The 26,239-nt window shown below is 35.3% G+C and overlaps 1 protein-coding gene across 1 annotated transcript in view; it reads left to right on the top strand.

Annotated features, from left to right (window-relative positions):
• Nucleotides 1-26,239, top strand: part of LOC143255766 (uncharacterized) — a 131,834-nt gene that overhangs the window by 79,636 nt on the left and 25,959 nt on the right. The window contains exon 3 of the mRNA XM_076511950.1: nt 19,241-19,336. Coding sequence (XP_076368065.1) covers nt 19,241-19,336 — 96 coding nt within the window. The remainder of the gene's footprint in view (nt 1-19,240; nt 19,337-26,239) is intronic.

The raw sequence follows: 26,239 nt of genomic DNA, 5'->3' as shown, positions 1-26,239 counted from the left end.
AGTGTTTTACCGGATTGACGTCAGAATATGTGATTGATGACTTCCGGAGTAATATCTTAGTATTGCGTTATTATGAGACTTTTGTCCTGAAGTACCTTGAAGTCTTAGAGAAGTAAATAAATGTAAACAGTGATTTCTGTTGCATTTTTTCTTAGGCTTAGTATCCAAGCTAGTTTATTTCTAATTTCTCGGTTTTATTTTTTTTCTTTATTATATTATTTGTTTCAAGTCGATGGCCTGGGCTATGCTCTGCCCACCACGGGAATCGAACCAGATTTCTAACGTTATAAGTCCGTTGTGCCGCTGGTGGCTCGTTTTCGTAACTTATAAGTTCCCTGCTGGGACAGTGGTAAGTCTTCGGATTTACAACGCTAAAATGAGTGGTCCGATTTCCCTCAATGGACACAGCAAATAGCCCGATGTGGCTTTGCTATAAGAAAAACAAACACGCACTTGTAACTTATAATCTGTATTCATAAGTGAAAATGTTCATATAATGATCCTTGGTAGGTGCATATTAATTACCTTATTTAATTTATCATTGAATTTTTAAATGCGTCTGCTGTTATGTTTAACATATTTTCCTATTATTTGTCTTATTAAATATTATAGAATATTTGAAGATTATAATGTATGGGTTTGCTAAATGAACATGAAACTGATAACAATAGTTGAGGTTTTGGTCATTATCATATTTCCGGACCATAAGTGTAGGTTTATGATCTGAAAGAAATCTTAGATTATTTTCACACTTTATTGTATAGTGTGTTAACAAAGTTGGAACTAGTATACATTATCATTTTTGCTACGTGGTAATCACTCTTGTGTTTTATTCTCAAAATTGCATTGTTTTGTTTTGAAACATATGGAATACAACACATAATTGCAAATAGAGAACTTGTTTTGTTTAATTAAGTGACTGAATAAAATTTCGTAACACTAAATGGACTAACATTAATTACGATGGTGATTTCCAATTTTCGGAGCATTGAATCAAAAATTCTTTTTATTATTCTTGGACATTTATTTGCAATAAAGTTATGAAAATACACAGAAAATGTTAATAAAAATTAGTTTCAAATCGTGAAAGCTCGTTTGTGAACATACCTGGAATTACTTTGCCCCTGAACAAAAAAAGGTCCACCTTTCGAAGCAATCTGTATAGGAACCTTCACTTAAACTCTAACACTTTGTGTAGAAACTTTAACCTTTTAGTCATAGTGACATAATGTTATGCTACTATAATTTTCGTAAGAAATTTGTGTCAGAACAAGAATCGGTTGAAGTACCTGCTTCGAGTGATCATTTATGGAATAATCACAAGTAGAAACTGATGATAAAATTGTCTCTCATGACCTTAAAATTTCATAATGTTCGTGCATGCTTACAAAATATTAAACGTAACTCAGTGTTTGTAATTCTTAAAGTTTTGAGATTTTGTATCCATGTGTCCAGTTTAGGCTAATCTCTAAAATTTCCAGTATACATTTAAAAATAAAAAAAGAACGTTCAGTGCTTGGTTGATACGTACCTTAAAACTCCTAAGGGACTTTGTATGTACACAACTCCGAATAGTTGCCTTACTTGGTAAAATACACTAAGCCTTTTTTTTATTGAGTTAACCTTCGTTTACTATTCAACACGCTTACTAGTGATACAACGGTATGTCTGAGGACTTACAACCCTAGAAGGTCATTTTTAAAGTCAAAATATTTTACTTGTTTTTTTCTTGTACACATAAATATGATATGTTACTTATTTATCAATAATACATGTATTTTGTAATGCAGATAATAGGTTAAATGAAAAGTTTGTGCCTATAAATCAGCTCTATTTGGCATAATCATAGTCATTATAAAGTCACGTAGATTGTTTGTTTGTTTTGAATTTCGCGCACGCAAAGCTGCACAAGCTAGCCTCTCCTAATTTAGCAGAATAAGACTAGGAGGAAGGCAACCAGTCATCACTACCCATCACCAACTCTTGGACTACTCTTTTACCAACGAATAGTGGGATTGACCGTCACGTTATAACGCCCCCACGGCTGAAAAGGCGAACATGTTTGGTGCGATGGAGATTCGAACCCCCGACCCCTCAGATTACGAGTCGACCGTCTTAACCCATCTGGCCATGCCGGGACCGTCACGTAGAACGACACGTATGAATATTACATTTGGGTAACTTTTGGTATCACATAGATCATGTGATGCCACTGAAAGTTTATCGCTTTTGAAAAGAATGTGTAGCAATCCTTTACGAAACAAAATAATTAGTTATACACTCAAATCAGAGAGATGTATTTAGATCGAAGGATTTCCAGAAAGCTTACAACCAAGCGTGAGACAGCGATTTTTTAAAGAAAGGAGTCCATTTTCAATCCACCAGTTCCTAAATGACGAATTATTGTTAGCGAATATTATCCGTGTAAATATTAATGGTTATTAAGGGAAGGAAAAACAAATAAATATATTTTTTATTGTCTCAGTGGTTCAGATCACAGGAATTTACTTGGCTATCTAGATATGGCTCATTCTATTCCATCATCTTTTAGCGCAAATTTTAATAATTTATAGCTGAGGGAAAGGTATAAATTTCATAAACTGTATCCTTTGTGCGCATGTCTGCAATAATTGTTTTTGTTTTTTTGAATGTCGCACAAAGCTACTCGAGGGCTATCTGTGCTAGCCGTCTCTAATTTAGCAGTATAAGACTAGAGGGAAGGCAGCTAGTCATCACCACCCACCGCCAACTCTTGGGCTACTCTTTTACCAACGAATAGTGGGATTGACCGTCACATTATAACGCCCCCACAGCTGAAAGGGCGAGCATGTTTGGCGCGGCGAGGATGCGAACCCACGACCCTCAGATTACGAGTCGCACGCCTTAACACAGGTTCAGCGATTTATAACAAGTGAGAATTCACAAATACATTAGTCAGTGGTAAAAGCCTCTGTTCCACTTGTGCCATAATTAAAAGTGCTTTCCATTTGGAAAAGCAGTAGGGTGCGTTGACCATGACGGAGTCCTATGCAATGGAAAATAAGCTGAATAAATGTACGGTTGACAGATAAACCATAAACTGACGTGGCGACGTAGACTGTAAGGACTTGGTGAAACTCCAGAATCGTTTTAATATGATGTACTAAACCCCTTTTGCTTTCTATGGAGGGCCCGGCATGGCCAAGCGAGTTAATGCGTTCGACTCGTAATCCGAGGGTCGCGGGTTCGAATCCCGGTCGCACCAAATATGCTCGCCCTTTCAGCCGTGATGGCGTTATAATATGTCGGTCAATCCCAGTATTTGTTGGTAAAAGAGTAGCCCAAGAGTTGACGGTGGGTGGTGATGACTGCGTTTCCTCTAGTCTTTTACTGCTAAATTAGGGACGGCTAGCGCAGACAGATAGCCCTCGAGTAGCTTTGCGCGAAATTCGAAACAAACAAACAAACTTTCTATGGAGATGTTGAAATTTAAAGAAATGTGTCGAAATCCTACTGGAACTACCATTTACAGCAACTGAAAAAATGCCTTAGGAAAAAAAAAAGACTGAGTTCTTATAGTGAAGAAAGAGAGCAATTGAACAACGAAAATTTGAAATTCTAGGAGGATTTTAATCGTGTCATACACTGGGATATTTCGTTAAAAAGATTTCATTATTTTTTATTGTACCAATAACATATATAAGGAAGCCGATTTCAAAGAAGTATTAAAAGTTGCAAAACAAAAGCCAATTTAAAAACGCATTTTCCTAGAGCTGTTTTTAAACTGAATGCAAAGGACGTTTTGAAATGCATGTATAGACTGGTGGCAAAATACTACTATTTTAATTCGGGGTGGAGATTCCAAGCAGTCACCGATTGCAGGTTGTTTCTATCAGAAGTAGAGATTACAATCATATAAACTGTTTGATCAGGCTTACTGTACGCAGACGAGCCCTTTTATAAGGCCCGGCATGGCCAAGCGTGTTAAGGCGTGCGACTCGTAATCTGAGGGTCGCGGGTTCGCATCCCGGTCGCGCCAAACATGTTCGCCCTTTCAGCCGTGGAGGCGTTATAAAGTTACGGTCAATCCCACTATTCGTTGGTAAAAGAGTAGTCCAAGAGTTGGCGGTGGGTAGTGATGACTAGCTGCCTTCCTCTAGTCTTACACTGCTAAATTAGGGACGGTTAGCACAGATAGCCCTCGAGCAACTTTGTGCGAAATTCAAAAACAACAACAACTTACTGTACGAGAAAAAATAAATTTGACCAGAAGAATTTTGATGGTGAAACGAACACGATAGGTGGTGGATCTCTTTGTTTTACGTTTTACAGTTGGTGAAAACAAAAAATTAGAAAAAATAATTTACACAACTCCCTATCTTTTAGCTCGGTTGCTTTTAATTACAGAAGGTAATTTTTACTTTTTGATGAATGTTTGTTTTTGAATTTCGCGCAAAGCTACTCGAGGGCTATCTGCGCTAGCCATCCCTAATTAGCACTGTAAGCTAGTCATAACAACCCACCGTCAACTTTTGGGCTACTCTTTTACCAACGAATAGTGGGATTGACCGTCACATTATAACGTCCTTACGGCTGAGAGGGCGATCATGTTTTGTGAGACTGGGATTCTAACCTGCGACCCTCAGATAACGAGTCGAACGCCTCAACCCACCTGGCCATGCCGAGCCCTTTTGGTGAATGATTAATCTAACATACTTTGGATACCTTATATTCATTGGTGTTTATGCATTTTTACTTTGTATAATGCTAAACAGTGATGTTTTCATGAGATCAGGCTTTTTATGTTGTCCCACTTCTCCATTTTAGCATCCCATAAAGTAGCTAATATCTTGAGATCACATTTTTGATGTTTATATATCAGTATACCAAAGTACATTGGAGGTCATTTGGGGTTGGGGATTTGACACGTATGGGATCAACGAGATTGCTGTCACTCCGTTTTGTTTTGTTTTGTTTTACCATCTCTCACATGAAAGTATCTACTTGATTGGAAATGTAGATGGAAACTTGTGAACTTTTCGGTTGTAAAGTTTGCTAATTTCATATCCTTTGTTAGATTGTTAACTGTACACGGCTTAATTGCATTGGGAGTTAATATGAGTGCCTGAGAGTTGTCTCCATAACTGTTGTCTTCACTTTGCAGATGAATATGATGGTCTTGATTGATTTGGTATATGATTTCGAAGTACTTTGTTAGTATAAACTGAATTCATTTACGATCTAGAGGCATGCTCTCTTGATTAGCGATAGTTCTGTCGCCCCTATCTAAGAGTTAGTTTTTTTTAATTCCCTAACATGATGATTCCAAGTGACTTACATAAAAGAGTTGATCGCCCCTATCTAAGAGTTAGTTTTTTTAAATTCCCTAACATGATGATTCCAAGTGACTTACATAAGAGTTGATCGCCCCTATCTAAGAGTTAGTTTTTTTAAATTCCCTAACATGATGATTCCAAGTGACTTACATAAAAGAGTTGATCGCCCCTATCTAAGAGTTAGTTTTTTAAATTCCCTAACATGATGATTCCAAGTGACTTACATAAAAGAGTTGATCGCTCCTATCTAAGAGTTAGTTTTTTAAATTCCCTAACATGATGATTCCAAGTGACTTACATAAAAGAGTTGATCACCCCTATCTAAGAGTTAGTTTTTTTAAATTCCCTAACATGATGATTCCAAGTGACTTACATAAAAGAGTTGATCGCCCCTATCTAAGAGTTAGTTTTTTAAATTCCCTAACATGATGATTCCAAGTGACTTACATAAAAGAGTTGATTATTAGACTGGTAAGTAACCACACCATATAATTTAAACCGAAAGAAGTATTTCCAATCCTATGAGACGTATGGATGGGTTTTAATGAAATTTGACATTGACTGCCACGAAGTTGTGCAAAGAAAGATGGAACTAATTTCGTTTTTGTTTTTATTTTGCCAATTTAAAAGAATAAAACATTTATTGAAGGCAAAAGAACCTATTTGCATTGTATTTGATAACTTGTACTTCTGATTTCCTTCGATGGCTCAACAGCACAAAGTTTGCTTACTTTTGAATTTCGCGCAAAGCTACATGAGATCTATCTGCGCTAGCCGTCCCTAATTTAGCAAAGAAAAAGCAGCTAGTCATCACCATCTACCGCCAACTCTTGGGCTACTCTTTTACCAACGAATAGTGGGATTGACTGCACATTATAACGCTCCCGTGGCTGAAAGGGCGAACTTGTTTTGGTATGACGAGGATTCGAACCCGCGACCCTCAGATTACGAGTCGAGTGTCTTAACCACCGGGCGTCAACAGTGAAGTCCAAGTGCTTATAACGCTAAAATGGTTTCGATAACTGCCATGGGTAGAACGCAGATATTTAAGATATTTTTGTCGCCATTTTAAGTTACCTGAGAATGAGTTATTTTCACTTATCCCGAAATGACGCGAATAGAAATTTGGATTTGGTATTATCAAATACTAAAGAAAGTGCTAGTGTAATGAAACCAAGGGTTTAGGGAGTAGACCCTTCTTTACAGATCTCTGCCCCATCACCCAGCAACCTTTCCATCTGAGATATCAGAATTTAGTCTTTTAAGATTTTCTATTTCTCTTCCTATTGTAACTGTCTGTGACATAACCCTCGTGGCTCAGTGGCATGTTCGCAGGCTTGCTGCACTAGAAGTCGAATTTCGATACCTGTGTTAGGGAGAACACAGATAGCCCACTGTGTAGTCTTGCACTTCACAACTACTAAACCAAGCCCACTGACACGAAATTGGTTCTTTTTCATGAGTGAAATAATCATTCTGTATAGCTTAAACTGACTAATCAAATCAGTTTAAACATAAAGGACGTCTTTAATGGTAATTTGAAGCAGCATCAAACCGTTGCAAAGTAATTCTGAGGTAATTCCGGCTATTTTAATATTAAAAAACAATGACCCCCCCATGAAAACAACTAGATACAGCACTGCTGCCGTTCATGTTTCTCTACTTCTGTTTAAAGTGATGAATTATTTGTTTGTTTTTTCATTTTTGATATATGTAGTTTGTTGTTTATAATTAAACACAAAGCTACAGAATGGGCTCTCTGTGCTCTGCCTATCACGGGTGTCGAAACTCAGATTCTAGCGTTGTAAGTCGGGAGGCGTACATAGTTTGTATTGTTGTTTCTTTTTCTTCGAGCAACCAATGAGATTTTGAAGGTGTTTTGCAACCCAATCAGCGGGTTTTACTTTCATATGAAGGACAAGAGTTGTGTATGTATGTGTACCACGTGACTGTAGTTCTAGAATCAACTTGACATATTTCCATAATCTGTTAGTAATCCTATTTATGCTTGGAAATGTTGTTGAACGAATGGCTGCATAATACACTTTCAAACACCTCCCAACTGTTGAATTTCTCTCTTGCTTGGCTAGTCTTCCTAAAACTAGTTTTATACAAACACGTAAAAAAACTTTTAGTGGTTTAAATGTTTTTGAAACGACTTTACTTACACTAAAACATCAGAAATTAAACTATAATACTCATGATACATTTTCAAACCGTGTACATTCATCACTTATTTTGTTTTTTTCTAATACGATTCATTAAAGGAAATGGGCGTTGAGTAGTGGCTAGCGTGTTCGAACTTCGGATCCGAGGATTCTTAATTTTAGACCACTTGCCACAAAACCATACTTCACATCTTGATGCTGATGGTGCGTTGTGAGAGTGACGGTCGAATAACACTTTTCTGTTAGAGTAACAAAAGAGATGTTTGACGGTGTTGTTGACTAGCGACCTTTGGCCTAATCTATCAGCTCAATATAAGGAGAAACCCGCTTTATGCAAAAATTCTCAAACAAAGTTATTGATTTCTGGAATCCTGATTTATAAATTACATCGTATTAAGAAATATTAAATGTTATTTGAATAGAAAATTTTAAATAACACTTTTTTATTCTTTACCCAAGAATTAATAAAAGAATCAATGCCTTTACTTTGCAACCATATTATAATTCAACACTTATATCGATGCTTACTACAGATTTGGATACCTGCTTGTGATAAAAATTGCACTCAGTGCTGGAGAGCCAGGTTCGAATCCGTGTGATGCCATACAATATTACTCGTACTTTAAGTTGTGGATGCGACAAAATAGAGAAGTTAATTCTTTAACGTGGCTACTAAGTGGTAGGATACTGTGATTTGACTGACTTCCATTTGGTAAGTAGTTCAAAAGTGGGGACAACAATAGCTAGTCTTTGTAGATTTGCAATAAATTTGAAATACAAGATTAAATCCACACAAGTGGATTTTCAACTAGGCTTACGCCAAAAACAGACATTAAAATAAGTTAATACCAAAATTTAAAAAAAGCTAGTGATTGATATGTAAGTGATTTTATCCCTTTTTATAGGCGGCCCGCCATGGCCAGGTGGGTCAAAGCGTTCGACTCGTAATCCGAGGGTCGCGGGTTCGAATCCCCGTCGCACCAAACACGCTTGCCCTTTCAGCCGTGAGTATAAGTATGGAAAGTATAATTCAATTCCTGCAGCTTTACATTTAAAGAAAATTTAAACAGACTAAATAAAATAACTGTCCTTAATTTTATTGGGACTCGAAACCAATACAGGGTTCGAACCATAGTTCATCGGAGTAATAGTCTAGAACATAGTTAGCTAATATTAGAAAATCCCAACACTAATGGTTTACATTTACAGCGTGTGCATAATGTCTGGTAACATAAGGTAATTAATCAAAAAAGTTGTATATTGGAGTTACAATAGTTCAGTGTGTTCTCTTTCTGTGTCAGCGCGTGTTTGAAGACTATGCCGAAAGTTTTCGTAATATGTCATAATACATATATATATATAAATGAAAACTTAAATATATTTGGGTCATTTACCTATGTATCCAGACTTTATGGACACTGTGCATATACGTATGTGTGTACTCTATGGTGTCTCTTAGAATCTTGCCGATTGGCATTCGAATGTAATTCGAAAATATAACATTTTAAGTCTCCATTTCGGAAGATGGATAAACAAAATTACGGTTGTGGATAACTTTTGAGCATAAGCAATGCAAAAGTAACAGTATAAACCGAAACAAAGTAAAATTTATGTAGCTCTAATAATGGTACTTCAATTTAAGTTATTTAGAGATGTAGTTTGAAAGTTTGGCCGGGAAAGATGAACTTTTGAGCCATGAACATCATATGATAAACGTCATTTATCGGAAGATAATGTGAAAATTTATAATAATTAGGACACATTCTTTCACGCGATGGGGGCCGTCGCTCAAATTAATGTTGATTCCCCTTGGTGGACTCAGCAGATAGCCCAATGTGGCTTTGCTATATGTGAACACTCTCAAATTAATATACCAAGTATTAATGTAAATATATATTTCTTTGGATGTTTATAGTAGTATCAAAATATCCAAAGTGTTTACATGTGTGTTATAAATATGTCTAAATTCAATTTTTCTTTGAAATTTCAAAGTGAAACTGAAATTGATAGAAATAAAACGAGGCCCGGCATGGCCAAGCGCGTTAAGGCGTGCGACTAGTAATCTGAGGGTTGTGGGTTCGCATTCCCGTCGCGCCAAACATGCTCGCCCTTTCAGCCCCGGGGTGTTATAACGTGACGGTCAATCCCACTATTCGTTGGTAAAAGAGTAGCCCAAGAGTTGGCGGTGGGTGGTGATGACTAGCTGCCTTCTCTCTAGTCTTACACTGCTAAATTAGGGACGGCTAGCACAGATAGCCCTCGAGTAGCTTTGTGCGAAATTCAAAAACACACAAACAAACAGAAATAAAACGACGTTATATAAGCGACAGGTGGTGAGTTCAAACCGCAACGGTAACTATACCACATATCCAGGTGTTTCAGCAATGTGTTAGTCAGTAAATGTGCAGGGAGTTTGTCAGATGCCAATGACTACCTGTGCTGTTACTATAGCTGTTTGCTGTAATTAATACAAGAAGCCAGTACTACCATTGCATTTTTACGTCAAACTGTAAACTGTTAAATTTGAATTAATCCTGTTCAGTAATTTAATTATCCCACATTTTGTTAAAGTATTCTGTAATATTATGTTGCGAGTGTACTACTACTACTGTCCCAGTTTCTCCACTCAGTGGCTGTGTTAAGCCTGAAAGATTATAACTCCAAAAACCGGATTTCGATACCCGTAGAGGGTACGCCATACATAGCTCATTTAATAGTTTTCACGCATAACGATAAACAGAATGCGAATACTGGAACCAAAAACAGACAGATTTGTCCAAAATTTGGAGATATAACTAATACCAGGAAAGACCATCCATGTTAGAGCGAATTACTAGGATCTGGAGAGGTTTATTCAAAATCTGAATGTACTATTAAGGCCCGAAAGAAACTCATAATATTTAAATGCACGTGCTCAAAACATGAAAGGATCTGAAGATGATACTGACATCTGGATGAACAAAGTACAATCTCTTGTGTAACTCTGGAGACACGACTAATAAATACAGTAGGAGACTTCTAAATATTCTATTAATACGACGTAATTTATTCAACGGAGTCTGAAAATGAGCTATTGTATCTGTACTATATGAGCTGCTAGATAGAATTACGCCCTCAAGCTGCAAAATGAGACTAATGGTAACACATATCGTCAGCGTTATTCAGTGAAATACATTGACGGTGTAGTATTAGCATTTTGATAACGTTTCCGAAGTTCTAAACAAACTAGAAGGACCAATAATATACTGACATCCACAATTCAGTGACCAGTGACAGAGATTTGTAAATTTTCGAAGTATTTATATGTCAAACGAAAACTCATAATTTTAAAATACTGTTGTTTCAAATAACTTTGGCGATAAATTAGCTTGTATTGGGTCAGATTACTGCTAAGATATTTCATAACTTCGAATGTGAAGACCTACACAACCCATGCAACCCTGTAAAAGTTGCACTGGTTGGGTCAGTGACATTATACTTTAGGATAGGAAACTATCGAGAAAAGTTTGAGAAAGATCGAATCAGTCTAAAGTTCAAAGTAATAAATCGCAAAGTACGTGTAACAGGAAACAGGAATTTTCTGTCAAGTGACGTAGAGCATATATATTGGTTTTTTTAGTTGTGGCTAAATTTAACATTACAACATGACTTTCTGTGGAATTATTAGAATAAACAGTGCAGCAACCAGGTAGGCATGCATTTATAATAACTTAAGCGTTCAAAATCATAGTCTACTGATAAATTACCTTTTATCATGAACACAACATAAATTTTTATATTAATGTAACATTGATGGTAATTATTGTGTTGGTTCATGTTGGCCCCTATTATTTACTTTGAATTAAAATTTATTTATTAACCTATTTGTTTCTTCCACCAGGTGCTATTTTATTTTATTTGAGGAGTACAAGTGTTACCGAACGTGTTATTTCTGGTTCTGTAAACAAAGAAATGTGATCACGTAACGTACTCTAAACGTTTTTAGTTGTATTATACCTATCTGCCAACTTAAAATAACAGGACTTCACTGATTGTGGATCATTAAATAAACAGTAATGAATATTTGAGACTTTTTATATTATTTTCTGTTGAATGTTTTTCTAGTTTATCTCCATATATAAGTTGCATATGATTGCTATGTACTTATGATGTGTTTTAACATGCTTACCTTTTGGGGTCGTAATTTATTTGTTTTTCGATAGAAGTTTGATTCAGAGTCTTTCAAATTTCAGGGTTAGACAAAAGCGGAAATGTATTTGCTTAAATATTATTAACACAGACAAAGCCTGAAACATGTTTTATATTAATTTTTTCGCCATCCAAAGAATATTTGTTTTTGAATTTCACGCAAAGCTATAAGAGGGCTATTTGCGCTAGCCGTCCCTAATTTAACAGTGTAACACTAGAGGAAAGGCAGCTAGTCATCACCGCTAACTCTTGGGCTACTCTTTTACCAACGAATAGTGGGATTGACCGTTGCATTATAACGCCCCCACGGGTGAAAAGGCGAGCATGTTTGGTGTGACGGGTATTCGAACCCGTGACCCTCAAATTACCAGTGGAGTGCTCTAACCATCTCGCCAAGCCGCGCTCTCCAGAGAATGAGTCGATTGTATTATGGAGAATGCAATAATATTGCGTTAATGAAAAAACTAGAGTAATAAATATAAATACTGTATCAATACAAACAGTGTGTATGTATCTCCAAGTACGGTGCATGTTCAACGGCATAATGTCTCGGACTTTAGATCATTCGATACGCAGTCCAGCACACTATCTATTATGCCACATCCATCCCTAAAATCCAACAACAGAATCAAATTAAGAACACAAAACGTATTCTCTGAGTTTATTGTTTGAAGTATGCTTTATACAGTGAGTATTCTTTAAATGTTAAGATAATTTTAATACACTGTAGTAAGTCCTTGTTTATGTAAAACAGACAACTTTCGAACAAACTAAATATCTCTCTAACCTTTAATCTCAGCTGTACTTGATATTATTGTATAGTTTCTAATAACATAGTGTAGGTAGCACGAAATGCTCTAGTTTGCATTAGGAGACAAAATTCATACCACAGCCTGCTGCTGTAAATAAGAACAAACTTGTGTTCTTTTTAACAATGAAAAATTTTTCCACCATCAAATGTTTTTGTTTTTACATTTTAATTTTATGTAAAGCTATTCGAGGGCTACCTCCATTAGCCATCACTAATTTAGATGTAATTGACCAGAAGGAAGAAAGACAGTCAGTGCCATTATTGTTGGACAACTCTAACCGATATTAAAATTGGCCATAATTCTTATAACGTTTTAATGGCTCCAAAATGCGGAGGGCGACTGTTATTTTTATTTAATTTTTCTCTTGACCTGTGGTAAGGGGGCACTAGCAACAGAACCTCGGATTTACAGTGGCATGTTTGCAACTGAGCTGCGCCCAACCCAGCAAGAAATAGACCAAAGAATCTCTACAATTGATTTTTATATAGTTTGCTAAGTAGCCGCTGATTGTGCATACTTTAAGTGTGCCCTATGGAGCACATACTTCTCAACCACACTTAACATATATAATATTCGAAGTACCACCAGGTTTGAATCATCATATATTTGATTATTTGGTTGGAAGTGTTTTCACAGCTATAAGACTGTTCTTCGGCCAACATTTCCTTCTTTTAGTACTAAATGTACAGGATCCAATCAGAATCGTATATAGATCCTAAATGGTTATTTTTCATAGTGGCATGCAAGTCTTTTAATTGAAGCTTGGTCCGTCCAGTCAAGTTACAGCTTCCTTGTGAGGCACATGAAGTTCTATTCTAACTCTTTCTTTCCAAAAGTTTAAATCCATCTCTTTTGTTATAGTTAAGTATTAACTGTATATCTATCCCTTTATATAAGTCGGATTCATTGTACTTTCAGTCTGTGTGACGTTTTGCATCACCAGCCTATAACAGTGTTAACAGTAATGTGCATAACGAATACTTTGGTTCGTACTATATAACACTTATGGCACATAACACATTTAATACGATTGTTGATCACTGATCAGGTGTTCACTCGAAAGAGTGCAATAATAATGTGGCCCAGTTCGTAGTTTTATCACTTTCACCTTATTTTAAAAAGGAATCAGATGGGTGGCGGTTGGAATAATGGTATTGTTGATGACATGTGATACCAATAACATTTTCTTTAGAAATTTTCTAAAGTTCTTCATTAAGTAGTCCTCATACATTCCTTCCCCCTCTTGAAACACACTTCATGTGATATGCAGGTCATTTGTATTCCTTCAGGATGGTTCAATAATAGCTCACAAATATCCCTTCACTGTAAGCCTTATAAACAGATAAAACTTACTTTATTGGTTGTTGCGTAGGATTTATGTAAGATGGATGTGAATATTTTGAATGCTTACCTGGGGCAATATATAGTTAAAGGAAGTCCTAACCATTAACTTAATAGATATCAGATGCCTTTTTTATTACTTTTTGTTCTGTCGAATCCCGTCAATTTTGTTGGGTGTTTTTTTTATCAGAACTACAGAATATTTGAGTTTTTATTAATTTACGTATAGTTACGAACATTCAATCTATATTTTCATGAACACTTACTCTTGAAGTTGTTACTTACAAACACAAAGCACTTGTGTATTTTAAACTCCTAGTAAATGTCTCTAAGATACGAATAGTTTAGGAGAAAACAGAAATACCCTTCACCATTATTGATGTAAGTGTGGTTTCGAATCATGATGGAAAACAGATCTTTTGTTCTTTGTTTTTGATGGTGTTTGAATACTTTATGTGCGTATCTTGTAATTTTATCATGATCAGTTCAAAAAACTATACGTTTTCTGTGTTTATGATCAGAGATATATTATTGGTGGACTCATCGTTCTTCATCTAATCAATATAATGTGTGTTTAGGCTTCATATATCTGTGTTTATGATCAGAGATATATTATTGGTGGACTCATCGTTCTTCACCTAATCGATATAATGTGTGTTTAGGCTTCATATATATATATATATATCAGATCTTTATGTATTCACACGACGAACGATCAGTTTTGTTAATACTTCAGTAAGACATCATGTGTGTCTCGTTTCATTTAGTTACTAAAACATTTTAGGGTGTTGATGATTTTCATTTGCAGCCTGGAGTAGAAAAACAGTTGGGATTGCTTTCACACAGATTACGGTATGATCGTTCGTCGTGTGAAAATTACACCAGTATCCGTTGGTCACTGCTGAAATTTTTTTACAAGCCCAGCATGATCAAGTAGTTAGAGCGTTAGACTCGCAATCTGTGGCTCGCAGGTAGTGGAGGCCTCACAACGTAACGATAAATCCCACTATTCGTTGATAAAATAGTAACCCTGAAGTTGGCTGTGGGTGGTGATGACTAACTGCTTTCCTTCTTTAGAGCCCTTCGCTGTTAAGTTATAGATGGCTGCCGCCGATGGCACTAGTGTAGCTTTGCGTGAAATTCATAACAAACTAAAACTTTTTTCACTACTAATTAGGATAGAGTCCTTGTATTTTTAAGTAGCACGTTTGTAAGATAAGCATGTTTTAGTGGTTTGCATGCTTGGACTGCAAATTTGGGTGTTTTGATTCGTGTTCCGTTTCTGCAAAAACGCACTCTGCACTTTGACGCTGTGCGTGTATTATAAGATTGGTACTTTCTATTATAAATCCCAAGTTGTATATTCGATTTTTGAAGTGGTTCTTTGTATTGAATTCGGTTATTCAGAGAAGAAAAGTTTAAAGTAAATTAATAACAGTAATCTTAAATTGTTTAACATTGTTATACTTCAGAATGGGACCTCGATTTTTTTATGAGAGAATTTATATAAGCTACAAAGATAGTTAAAAACGTTCATGTTATTGTATACTCCGGCGCACGGATTTCATCCAGAGCAGTCACTGTGAACCCACTAACTAAAAGGAGTCTCACTACGTAATATATGTTTTTGACTGTCTTCGAACTCTGCGTTCTCCAACAAGAAAGATACAATACACAATATGTGTATATACATACAGCCCAACAAACCTTATTCACAAAAACACACTATCCGAGACACGTATACAAAACAAAAGCAAGCTTTTACTGTGAGTGTGTTGAACCGGCGAGATGTGGAAAAGAAACTTTATTGGTTCTCTTTACCAGTAAACTAAAAGAATAGGAAAGTGAAGTTTTTGAAATAAGTACAAATCATTGAGTTAGAGTAAAACAAAGGTAATCGTAAGAACATGAAACAGTATGTTCAAACTAAATCTATAGGTAAGTTCTGAAAAAATTTAAATATCTATGAAAAACTATAATTTGATTAGCAGGGGAGCACTTGGCTTTAAATACCCAAACAGTAAAACAATAACAAAGCCAAGCTATTCACGCCACGCTTTTTGTGCACGTGACAAAGAAACCCCGAGTTACCATTACCCGATTCGCCGAAAGAAAAGGCAGCTTTTTATCCCAAGAAATCGCAATGAAATAACAACAATCTTCCCGCAGAAGAACACGCTTAGTGGGCAGTTGGTGTGTACCGAAGAAAGGAAGGCTGACTTGTATCCTTGAGCGACTTTTTGCGGCCAAACTGGACTGAAATAAAATTAGAAATTTCGAAAAAAAATAGTAATTAATGGAGGAGCTAGTGGTACCATCCCAAATCACAACATTAACAAATCGAATTCTTAAGGGTATGTTACTGTAACAGTTAAATTGGCCATACAACAACATTGGTATTAACTGCCAGGATATAAAACAGTTACTACCTGAGCTGCAAAAGGCAGTTAGCAATATTGATACTAATCATCAAATTTTAGAACAAGTACTACGATAATATCTAAACGAAATATTAACATTTCCTGTACTATAATGTTAAGAAATACGTATTATCCTAATAGCTGGAATGTTTTATTATACCTTTTATTGGCTGCTCTTGTATGTACTTGGTATCTGTATTTAATTGTTTTTGTATGTGTGTATGTTTTTATCTTGATATCGATACAAGCTACCAGTGAGCCATCTACAAAACAATGACTTTGTTTTAATTATGGTTGGGATTTTTTAATAAGTAAGTACATATAAAATATTATCAGTAAATACACGCAAATATCAAATATATTGAACTGCATTGTAAGTCATACTCAACTAAGATAGTTTACATTCAAACACATTAATTATAATTATTGTATGTTTAGTTTGCTGTGCTTGTTTTAGCATAAAGCTGCATAATTGATTATCGGCTTTAAGGCTACTACTAGTATCGAACCTCAGATTTTAGGGTTATTAGTTTTAAATCTTTCCAGTGAGCCACAAGTGACAGTACATTCTAAACAATATGTCCAAATCTTATTTTTTTAGTGTTCGGTGGAAATGTTTTAGAATCTCTTGGGAATCTGAATGATAATGTATTACTTAATCCCTCACTGATGCATAATGTGGTAAAATAATCCTGACACGAAATTTGACCCTTGATCAGACTGACTTGACTCTGGCAGACCCACAGAGGTGAAGAAGTTTGTCAGAACTTTAATAACAGTGATGGCTTTAGTATTACTCAAGGGTATTACTTCAGGAAATTGACTAGGTGCACACATTATTGTTAGTACTTTCTGATTCGCTAACTTGATTTTTGAATGTGGACCTACATAATCCACAGTAACCCTGCTGAATGGTTCGTCAAATGCTGGTATGAACTGAAATGGAGCATCAGGTGTGTGGTTTTTTATTACTTGCACACATAACATGACTTACAGTATTCTGTCACATCCTTCCAGACAGTTGGCCAATAAAAACTATTCAAAATTCTGTCGCAGATTTTTCATACTTCCAAGTGTCCAGCCATAGGCATATCATGAGATAAGCTTTTTTTTTTTTCTGATACAGCTTTGGGACAACTGTCTGATAAGTAATGTTCTATTCATCCCTACTTGCCACATCACGTGGTCTCCACTTACCCATTAACGTTCATTATTAAGGTAATAAAGTATTACAACTTTTTCAGCTTCCTCAGACCACAATGGTCTCTCGCGTAATTTACTCACTTCAGGGTCCTCTTTCTACACAGCAATTAGCTTAGTCTGGCTCAGTGGTTTCACTTCAGAATCCATTGTCTCATTTAAAATCCCCTTATTATTAAGCATAGAGTGAACTAACTTCATTGAACTTACTGAAAAAAGTATCTTCTAGACCTTCATTTAATTCAACTCTCTGGTCAGCGGGTTTGACGTCATCAAGAGTCCTTTTAGCTGAGAACTATTTGCTCATAGCCCTGGTAACTGCACACACAGGATAAATATCCTGATGTTCGTCGTCGTCGTCATAATCATTATCTTTGCAGGACTCGGAGAATACAGTCGGGTTTGTGATGACTTTGGCGCCAGCTAGGTCTGTTCCTAGCAATTATGAAGCACCTTTTACTAGAAAAGTAGGTATAAAACTCACCATTACAGATCCGGAAAAAATGACTGACTTCAAATTCAAATTCTGAATTTAGACTGTAAGGACTTGGTGAAACTCCAGAATCGTTTTAATATGACGTACTAAACCCCTTTTGCTTTCTATGGAGGGCTTGGCATGGCCAAGCGTGTTAAGGCGTTCGACTCGTAATCTGAGGGTCGCGGGTTCGAATCCCGGTCGCGCCAAACATGCTCGCCCTCCCAGCCGTGGGGGCGTTATAATGTGACGGTCAATCCCACTATTCGTTGGTAAAATAGTAGCCCAAGAGTTGGCGGTGGGTGGTGATGACTAGCCGCCTTCCCTCTAGTATTACACTGCTAAATTAGGGACGGCTAGCACAGTTAGCCCTCGAGTAGCTTTGTGCGAAATTCCAAATCAAATCAATTCTTAATACAATATTCCTCAACAAGTTCAATTTCACGGTCAAATACAGTTCCAGCTTTTTTTTAAAACTGTCACACGCGATTCCAAGTTTTCTGAAAGATTGAGTATGATGACTGTCAGCAGTTGGTTAGGTTTTTCCAGAAGGTAATACTTTCATACCATATTTAACGAAGTTTATATACTATCATAGAACTATAGAAACTTCTAGACTGAGGCCCAGCATAGCCAGGTAGCTAGGGCGCTCGACTCGTAATTTGAGGATCACGGGTTCGAATCCTCGTCACACCAAACATGCTCGCTCTTTCAGCTGTGAGATTGTTATAATATGGCTGTCAATCCTATTCTTTGTTGGTTAAAAGAGCGACCCAAGAGTTGGCGTTGGGTGATGATGACTAGTTGCTTACCCTCTAGTCTTACATTACTAAATTAGGGATAGCCCTCATATAGTTTTGCGCGAAATTCAAAACAAACCACTCACTTCTAGACTGTAAAACTACCGTACCTGAATATCATCACATCCTCTCTGAAAAGTTAGATTCTCCAATCTGCGTTCCAGACAGTTTCAGAACTTTATAGATTTCTTGGCTTAAGTCACGATCGTTTCAGAATAATCAATAACCTTTCTATAGTTTAGGCATAGTCGACGGGAATCAATAATATTAATTGTGCTAAGGATCTTGACCAGGTGTATTTGTCTTTTAAATTCTGACCAAGTATTAAGTTCAATATTAAAGACAGTAAGGTTTACGTTTAACCATTACAGTATTATTATTTATTATTAACACTACTATATAATAGAAAATAACACTCTTATATTTACTTGTGATATTTTTAAATGAAGACTAAGATTACAAGCTGTTTTTATCGAAAACTGTAACATTAATACAAATCATTTTCTTCTCATTTTTCTCAGCCTCGCAGTAAAAAATCACGACGCGTCGTCCAGGATCAAAGACAACAAACAGCTAAGTTCACTAGACCAGTATTTTAAAGAAGATGGAGAACCTCCGTAAGTGATACGATTTGGTGTTTTAGAAATATTGTTTATCAACAATAAAATTATTTACAGCCATGTGATCTTTTTAAGGATGAAAAGCAGAAGTTATACAACTTTATTATTTTGAGTACTTGAAGGTGAAAGATCAAAAGTGAATTTTTTGTGAGTGTGTATAGTAATATATTTTTATAAAACGTGAACAATCAAACTATTAAAACTTGTAATCCCATGTAGTTTTGTATCAATGAAAATATGAATATCAATAGACAGTTACTTTCAGTAATAACACACAATCTTATATTTGTAGAAACATAAAAATCAAGTGTCTGTTACGCTATATAACACATTTTTTAATTTTTCTTGTTCCTGGGCAGGAAGTGTTATTTCCCTGTTGCTTATGCCTAAACTAAATGGAAAAGACCTATTTTTCTCTTCAAACTCTGCTTTTGTGGCCTAGGAGAGTATAATGAAAACATGGTGGGAGACTATATTTGGGGGCTGATACGTGAAAGTGATTTACATTACAGTCGCAAATCTCGAAAAACTACTCACTTCTAAACATTTTTGTTTATTTTTGTATAACTTTAGTATAAATATATGTAAATCTTGATTCACATGTTGTTTTATTCAGACCTTATGTAAATGAAAATGTGTAAATTTGCCCGTTTTTACATAGAAAATAGGTTTATTTCTAAATTTCATTATCCAGGTCACAAAAGCAAAGTTTGAAAGGAATAATGGCCATTTTCTGTACTCTTACAACATAAGCAATTAAGAAATAACACATACTGTGTAAGAACGGAATTTTATGTTACGTAGTGTCCTTTAAAAAAATCGTTGAAACCAAAATGTTACCTGTTGTAATCAATTATACTCGTAAGTCCTTGCACCTATAGAAAACGTGAAAAGACTAGTTCATTGTCGGATATACAGAGTATAATATCTATGGTTATAGCATTTCACTGGGTTAACCTGGTAGCATTACCTGCTGAAATTAGGCAACCATAGATGTTACATTCTTACAGTGAACATGTTTTAAGTTACGTAGGAAGGTACTTCGTTTAATTATTATAGAATGATGTTCTGTAATTGCAGAAATCCTTGCACATATTGAAAACCTAAAACCCAACAGTCTGATGTATTTAATTGTTGAATTATTTTCTTTATCAAAACGTGCATTTCAATGAAATAAATTGTCTTAGAATTACTTATTATAAACATGTGAAGTCTTTCATCTATTAAAAAACCAATTAAAATCCACAAAGTTAATGTTTATAATTAAATATAACAAAGTGTCGTTATATCATTATAAGGAATTGAAAGTTGTGAAAGTTTGAGTTTACCTTTGTATAACTAATTATAAATGACTGCTGAAAGCTGTTGGTTCTTATGCCTCTGTACAATACTATTTACGTCTTTTCAAATTTATCAGAATCATACAGGTCTTGTATCATCTACACACAAACACACATATATACATATATATACACAGAAACACACACACACACACACACATAAATATACATATATATGTGTGAGTGTGTGTAAATATAAATATTTATATAATTAACCTCACTGTGTTTTAGATGTTATTTGTTGAAATATCCGTAGTGTCTTAAATAAGTTTGGCCTGTAAGCAGCTGTTCGTTTTAACAAAACGACAATTCACAAAGCAAACAAAGGAAAAGTAGCAATTTATAATAAGTCGTTTTTAAAATTAATTACAATTATAAACTGGTCTTTTGTACTTCTTCTTCTGGGATATTTTATAATTAAATTAGTTTTATTTCGTCTTTGTATGCACTTTGGTGCATATTTCATTCCACGTAATATTTTTCCCATCGAGACCTAAATAAAAGGTATTTATCATGATATTTTATATTGTCACAAAATTCTTTGTGGCGCTTTGTTGGTTTTTACCAACTCTTCCTATTTTGTTTTACAAAATTCATAATTAATTCAAACTTGCTCAAAGCCTTTTTGGTTCGTTGTCTCTTTGTGCTTTTCGACATTTTAGCAAATTCGTAGTATTTTAATAACAGAGAAACAGTCTTGAAGTAATAAATTTTATTTTACAATTAAACATTTTTTAAATAAACCCTAAAATTAATTAAGTTAAATAAATTGGCTTCAAATTAAGCTGTTCGAATGAATAAAACTTAATTTGTTGGTAAACTGATTTCATAGGAAAAAAACCTTAATGCGATTTCATAGGAATATTTAACTGTGATACATCAACTTAAATTTACTGTTTATTTTATTTCAATGCATTTCTTCGATACTATACATATATAATAAACTTGGCGCACTCTGTGAGATAGCAACTCGGAAGTCAGAGTTCACAGGCGGTTTGAGGGAAAGAGTTTATGCTGCATACTGACCCATGTTGATTGGGCTGTGTCGCTACTGAGCTCAGTACCAGTACGGTGACAGTTGAGATCCTAGGGTCACCAGGTTGACTACGGAGGAGTGATCCGACTGGGTGCGAAAAAGCAATATAAAAAGGTCGTACCATCTAATAAGGGATTGCGCGTGCAAGTCCATACCTCTTCCAACATGTGACGTAAGATTCACGTGACAATTATTTTCCCGGCGCTCAAGCTTAACAAGTTAAGTCAAAGTGTAATTATTATCAATGTTTTCAGTTTTCCTTCAATAATCTGGAGGGAAAACATTTAAAATTTTAAATATCCAGCGTCGGCCGCACTCCATCACTAATTAAATTGCATTATTTATAGCGTCAATAAAGAAAACAAGTTTACAAAATCAGGTAAGTCTACGTATGTTTGATATTTTAGTAGTTGTCTTATTTAATCAAATTAATTAGATCTTTGTTTAATTTTAACTAGTCAGACTGTAGCAAACAAAGGTGTGGGTTTATAGAAATACATGCATTACTTAGAATTCGGAAAAGATTAATTTGAATGAACCAGGCAGTATGTTTTTAAAACTGCACAAAAACATGACAGTTCACCAACTTAATCCAGTTCACGCAGAACCAGTTTTTTTTTTTTTTTTTTTTTTTGAACAACCAGTTTAATAATGTAAATAATGTCTTGACTAATAGTATGTCCGACGTATCTCATCTGGCCCGATTATTCCTTATTTGTTTGTTTAGCTGTACTGACCACTGTACTAGTAGTTCCCAGCAAAGTCACAACCGTACCATGTTAAAGCTGGTGATTGTCCTTCAGTCAAAGGGTCCGTATTTCTCCAAAGACGAGACAGATTATCCGGCCTTTGGAATACTAGGCGGTTACTTTAGAATATTGGTAACCTAGAACAAGCTAGCCAACGTTGTCGGGAAGAAAACAGTTACCTACAAATAATATAAACAATTGTGAATATCATTTACATATTCCTTTAATGTATAATGTTTTTAGTTTAATAGAGTTTATTTTTGTCTGTTCTTCTATTTCGAGAAAAATTGCACGAAAGGTTGGTCAGCAAGTGCTCATGGGTAATATCGAACCCGTGTTGTAATGGCATTTGTTACACGACTTAACTTTATTGTACAAGGACTCAATTTTACCTAGACTTTTTTATATTGTTTGAGACATTTATATCTTTTGATGACTTTTATTTAGTATAAAAATTATGATATTATGTGACTCAACTTTTAGTATTCTTTATGAGTTGAGACAGTTATATCTATTGTTAAGTAACTTTCAACGAAAGATTTTATTAGGCCTAGTAGTTATGCAATAATAATCAGTGATGTCGAGAAAACCCACTAGTAGAGAAATATATATGTAAAAACGTCTCGTTTGGGTTGAGAAAATATTTTACGTAGAAGAGCGAACAACGTTTCGACCTTCTTCGGTCACCGTCAGGTTCACAAAGAAAGAAAGAGGTAACTGACCGGAAGCTGACCACATGTTTGGAAGGGGTTGTGTAACTGAGTGTCGGAATGTAGAGGGCGGTGTTAGATGTTTGAATATATAATTTTATTTTGTTATATTTAATATAGGTATAAAGGCGTTCCTTTATATTGGTTTATTTTGGGTTTAAATTGTTGTATAAGTAAGGCTTCTTTAATTTTGCGTTTGTTTATGTTTGTTTTTTTATTTAGTATTTGAGCGTTTTCTATGGTTATGTTGTGTTTATTTGACTTGCAGTGTTCGAAAACATGTGAAGGTGACTTTTTTGTGTTCTGTGAATCTGGTTTCCATTTTTCTACTCGTTTCTCCAATATAGAAGTCGTGGCAGTTATCACATTATATTTTATAAATAATGTTGGTGTGATGTTTGTCAGTATAGTTTTGCAGAGTTTAAACCTTAGTTTTGTGCCTGGTTTTTGAATAAATTTGGTATTAACTGGAATGTCATATTTTTTTACTAGTTTTTGCCAAATGTTAGTTATTTGTCTGCTGATGTCGGGAATATAGGGTATGCAGCAGTATATGGTTTCGTGATTTTTTGATTCGTGAGATATATTTACTTTTGTTGGTTGATTTTGCTTTTTGTCTAAGTGTGTGCGTATAATGTTTTCTACGGTTTGTGGAGGAAACTTATTGATGTTGGTGAAGTATTGTTTTATTTTGTCTAATTCATCGTTAATTTTATCTGGTGAGCATAGTTTTATGGCTGTATTTATTTGGTTTCTTAGTATGTTGAGTTTTTGTTTTGTTTCATATGCTGAGTCCCAAGGAATGTATAGTCCAGTATGGGTGATTTTTCGGTGGATTTCTGTTTTGAATTGTGTGTCGGTTCTTGTAATTTTGAGGTTAAGAAATGATATTTGATTGCTTTCTTCCTGTTCACATGTGAAGTTAATGTTGGGATGTATAGAGTTAATGTGATTTAAAAAATTAAGTATGTGTTTTGTAGATTTGAATCCCGCAACCGTGTCATCTACATATCTGTATCAGTATAGTGGTGGATGTAATGCTGTGTTAATTGCTTGTGTTTCAACTTGTGTCATAAAAAATATTGGCTAGAATTGGTGATACTGGGTTGCCCATGCTTAGGCCATTTGTTTGTATATAGTTGTGGTTGTTGAACATGAAGTTTGTTTTTATCGTGGTGAATTCTATGAGAGTTGCTAATTGGTTGCTGGGAATGTCTATAGTTGGGTTAGGGTCTCGGATATAGAGTTCTAAGGCTATCTTGCAGGCTTCAGTGGTTGGGACTTCTGTAAAGAGGGATATAACATCGAACCTGGCCATTAAGGCTTTGTGATTAACTTGATTAAGATTAGACTTGAAATTAAAAGAGTGTCAATTTGCTCTAACTAACGTCATGACGTTTCATCCGTTAACCTGCTCAGTGCCGTAGACGATATAGCTCATACAAGCCGATCGGTAACACAGTTCCACGGACGAGTTAATTCGTTCTCAGTAATACTTAACTTCAATGCTAGATGCCATTACCATACATGCATTTGACCTACTTACAAATTGTTTCACTTTCGATCCAAAACGGCGTCACGAAACAGTTACAAAATGAAGAAGCATTAGAGTTGTATAGGTAGCAGCTGATATACTTGGCAGTCAACAGGTTAATTTTCTTGCTGTGGTTTGTAGATTAAAATATGGCCGTTCAATACTCCTGTTTATTTTTAATATATAATTAATTGGCAGATTTTAAACTACCGGGCTAAAATCACTATTATTTAGGTAGAAACAATTAATTTTCCAACTTATCGATTTTGTTTAGAAAGTGTAACTTAATATTTTATCGTGTTATATTGATATGGTTTCAATACTCGACAGTTAAATGTTTTTTAAGCTGCAAATTTCTTTTCTTACCACTATCCATTCATCCTTTTTTATTATTGCTTACATTAATTACAGATTAAAATGAATATTATTTGAAGCTGATTCAACAGTATATTAAAGGGGCCAACATTCGGGGGCGAATGCATCATGTCTCCATCACGCGATTCCAGGATGGCCAATTTGGACACCAGAAAAATCGTTAAAAACACGAGGAACTTTAAAACTATGGTTTAACGCTTCTTAGGATCTGAAAGAAGGTATTTTTCTACCAAACCCCATGTAACCTGGTTAACACACACGTGAGTAGTTCGTGAAAACCCCAAATTGCGCCTACCTTACTGAGAGGGTGGGCAACAGAAAACAATTTGAAAATGTTCTATATCTCTGTTTAGAACCTGTAAAAATGTATCTTTGCACCAAATCCCATACAGAGTAATTGTCAAAAAAGTCCTAAAATTATGCTTTTTGTGGTAGCAAGTCCATAATTTTTTTTCAATGTGTGGGACCAGCACAAATGCATCTTTTTACCAAGTCCCATATAAATTAGTCAAAATACGGCCGAGTAATGGCAAAGTCCCCTAACACTATCTTGTTTGTGAACAGTCACAAACCCCTAAGAGGACACCAAATGGGCATATCCAACTTTTATGTCAGTGTATTCAGTGTATGAACATTTGTAATTGTGCCAGTTTTCATCTTGATTAATGTAAATATGATTGCATTGAAGTCCAAAGTATATATTTAGGGGTTGTTCGACCTTAGACTCCATCACTTACTTAAAAAGTTCTAAATAAATGAATGTGTCTAGGTGTACTGGAACAAGGTACAACTCTACAAAAATTGAAGTCAATCCACTAAAAAAATGAAGAAATAATGTTCGATTGATAAATGTTTGGAAAAGTAAGCGACAGAGAAACAATATGTCTGTCTGTGGAAAAACAAATTTTCACCTGCAAGATTTCGGAAAACAATACAGATACACATTTTATTACAATTCCAATTGTACCCCGTTAGTGCAGCAGTAAGTCTACGGATTTACACTACTAAAATTAGTGGTTCGATTCCGCTTGGTAGAATCAGCAGATAGCCGGATGTGGCTTTGCTATATGAAAACACATACACATACTTCCACTTAAATTATTTTGCCTGGAGAAAAGTCTCTCCAAAATTTTTCATTTTGTTAACCTGTTACATA

Source organism: Tachypleus tridentatus, chromosome 7, assembly GCF_004210375.1.
Source record: "Tachypleus tridentatus isolate NWPU-2018 chromosome 7, ASM421037v1, whole genome shotgun sequence".
Taxonomy (NCBI): domain Eukaryota; kingdom Metazoa; phylum Arthropoda; class Merostomata; order Xiphosura; family Limulidae; genus Tachypleus; species Tachypleus tridentatus.
Note: the sequence above shows the minus strand (reverse complement) of the source record. Positions and strands in the feature narration are given on the sequence as shown.